The sequence below is a fragment of the Puntigrus tetrazona genome, chromosome 2, assembly GCF_018831695.1.
Source record: "Puntigrus tetrazona isolate hp1 chromosome 2, ASM1883169v1, whole genome shotgun sequence".
NCBI classification, from domain to species: Eukaryota; Metazoa; Chordata; class Actinopteri; order Cypriniformes; family Cyprinidae; genus Puntigrus; species Puntigrus tetrazona.
The window spans coordinates 22,692,977-22,695,476 of NC_056700.1; the positions used below are offsets into that span (position 1 = coordinate 22,692,977).

A 2,500-nucleotide genomic window follows, 5' to 3' on the forward strand; every position below is an offset into this window, starting at 1 on the left:
AATGGTGCCCAACCCCTAAAAACACTGCATTCTAGATCTCACTGAAACCCTCGTTTGAGTTCACTGACTTTTGAAGTTTTCTTAAAATCGGGATTAAATCAAAAGCACCTCAAGGGTCTAATTTGGCGTCTAGATGCAGCGTTTCTGGACAGAATGTGTTTTTGATGCCGTTTCTCTGGTCATGAGAGTAACGTTCAGTGTTTGTTTGTCGTCAGATGCGTTCTTCTGGAGCGAAAGAGGTGAGTTCACCCGTCGCTGTGGTCTGTTTGTGCTGATTCTATCGTCACATTTCTGTTTCTTGTTCTTCGGCCAACCACAGAGAGCTATTAAAAACACACACGAACACAGAGATGTTCCATAGAGTTCTACCATTTCTATATACAGCTAGTTATGAATGCCATCACCAAACATGACATCGTTTTACAAAGTATAGCACTTACAGCCTTTATATGTTATGCATTATAAAAGCATTTTAATGCATTAATCACGTCTTGTAATGCATTATGTGATCTCGTTAATAATTGTGAATTGTAATCATTTTCTACCCATTGTTACAGCTTTAGTGTAATGCTTTAAAACTTTCAAATATTATGCATTTCGACTTGAAGAGTTCATTTGCAACAAGAGTCATGTTTTTCATTGTGCGTTCCAATTCGTCTCAATAAAACGGTTTTTGTTTTGTCTTGATTGGGTTAAAAAATAACGTTAAAAACAGCTAACCAACACAATAAAAACAACAAAATATAACATAATAAAAACGTGATATTTGATTTTTTTTTTAACTATCTTTATCTGTTTTTTCAAATAAACTCTTCAGTTATTTATGAAAAGATGAAAACGCATAGAGTCTACACTATGCATAACTTTATAATGTATTATACATGAAGGCTTCGAATAAAGCGCTAATTGAAAAAACCTTTTATTTCATTTAATGCTGCTTTTGCGAGCGAGGATGTTTTCAAAAGTAGGCTTTGTCAGCTTTAGTTCCTGTTTGAGTAAAAATGACTTGTCTGTATGTTTAAAACATTAAAACGTGAATTTTTTTGGTTTGTTTTTTAAAAAAAAGCGATCAGCTTAAAGGTTGGATGCCGTGTAAATAACTTTATGAGAACTTTAAAGACTATAAATGAACTATTTCTATAACTTTGAGAGAACGTTACCAAAAACAAGCATAAAGGATGCACTGTTTTGATTTTTGATTTAGTTATGATTGATTAACTCAAGAGTTGTGGAGCTGTCTGTCAGTTTTATCTCACTTTCTAATGACAAATTTATCCTTAAAGCACAAATATTTTTGTGAGGCCCTCGGATATAAACAACCCACAAACACGCATATTAAAACCTCGTCGGTCAGGCAGATAAACGTACTCTTATGAGGTTTAGTACCTATTTTTCATATTACTCTTATCATTTGTGAAATGTCCTCATAGCTGACTTAAAAGACAGAATGAAGGAAATAAAGAGGCATAAAAAAGGAACAGAAAGCGGAATCTGTGTTGACTAACGCTGAGGGACGAACGCCACGGTCTTGAGCAAGAGTCTTCTGAGAAATGTCACTTCTCCCATTCACCGTCCTCTTGTGTTTTTCAGAAGCAGGACGGAGAGATTTATCAGGTACTGTGCCCGTGTTATTGCTCTCTGTTGTGATGAGTGAGTGACTGTTGAAGTGATTTCATGAACACTTGTGTACCCTTCTTCAGGATCTGGGACGGCGGGACGCAGACACCTACGACACCATCGACACCCACCATCTTGGGAAGAAGAAGCCGCTGGCCTAAAAGAGACCCCCGAACCGCAGATCATTGGGCGTTCATGCCCTAAAAACTGTATTCGTGAGCCTGGAGCATGAAAGCAGTCATAAGCAGCTTGGGTATATCTGTAGTCATTCACAAAAACACGCTATATGGCTCAAAATGATCTTTTTTTGCACCCTCAGATTCAAGATTTTCAAATAGTCGTCTCTCAGCTGAATACATCAATGTAAAGATTATTTATTCAGATTTTAAATGATGTATGAATCTCAGTTTTGGTTTAAAATTGGACCCTTATCACTGGTCTTGTGCTCCATGGCCACGTTTTTGCGTTGTTTATAAGAAAGCGAACCGGCTTGGTTGAGTATGAGAGTCTGCTTTATTGTTGTTGTCTGCATGCGTCTTTGAGACGAGCGTCACTTTTAATGTGTAAAATACATGTATAAGGCGATTTATTTCAACATAATAAAATAATATTTTTAACTTGGACTTAGATTAATAGTGTGTTTGTATGTTAGCATAGCGCGGCTATTTGTGAATGCGCGCGGCTTCCGGTGTCGACCACTTCCGGTTCTTCTTAGCGGTACAAAAACAGCTCGTTACGCTGCCTTTTATTTTACTGTTTTAGTTAATCTGCTGCTAAATGTAATGTAAACATAACGCATAACCCAAAAACAAACGATCAACGCCGTATAAAATACCATTATAAAACTATAAACCAAACTGCAATCACGCTATGAAGGAACGTG

General features: G+C 36.9%; 1 protein-coding gene across 1 annotated transcript in view; it reads left to right on the forward strand.

Moving 5' to 3' along the window:
• fcer1gl (Fc receptor, IgE, high affinity I, gamma polypeptide like) overlaps positions 1–2,240 on the forward strand; it is a 4,018-nt gene extending 1,778 nt beyond the window's left edge. Inside the window, exons 3-5 of the mRNA XM_043259985.1 lie at positions 216–239; positions 1,591–1,614; positions 1,701–2,240. Of these exons, the coding sequence (XP_043115920.1) occupies positions 216–239; positions 1,591–1,614; positions 1,701–1,778 (126 nt within the window). The 3' untranslated portion in view covers positions 1,779–2,240. The remainder of the gene's footprint in view (positions 1–215; positions 240–1,590; positions 1,615–1,700) is intronic.
• The last annotated feature ends 260 nt before the right edge of the window (positions 2,241–2,500 follow it).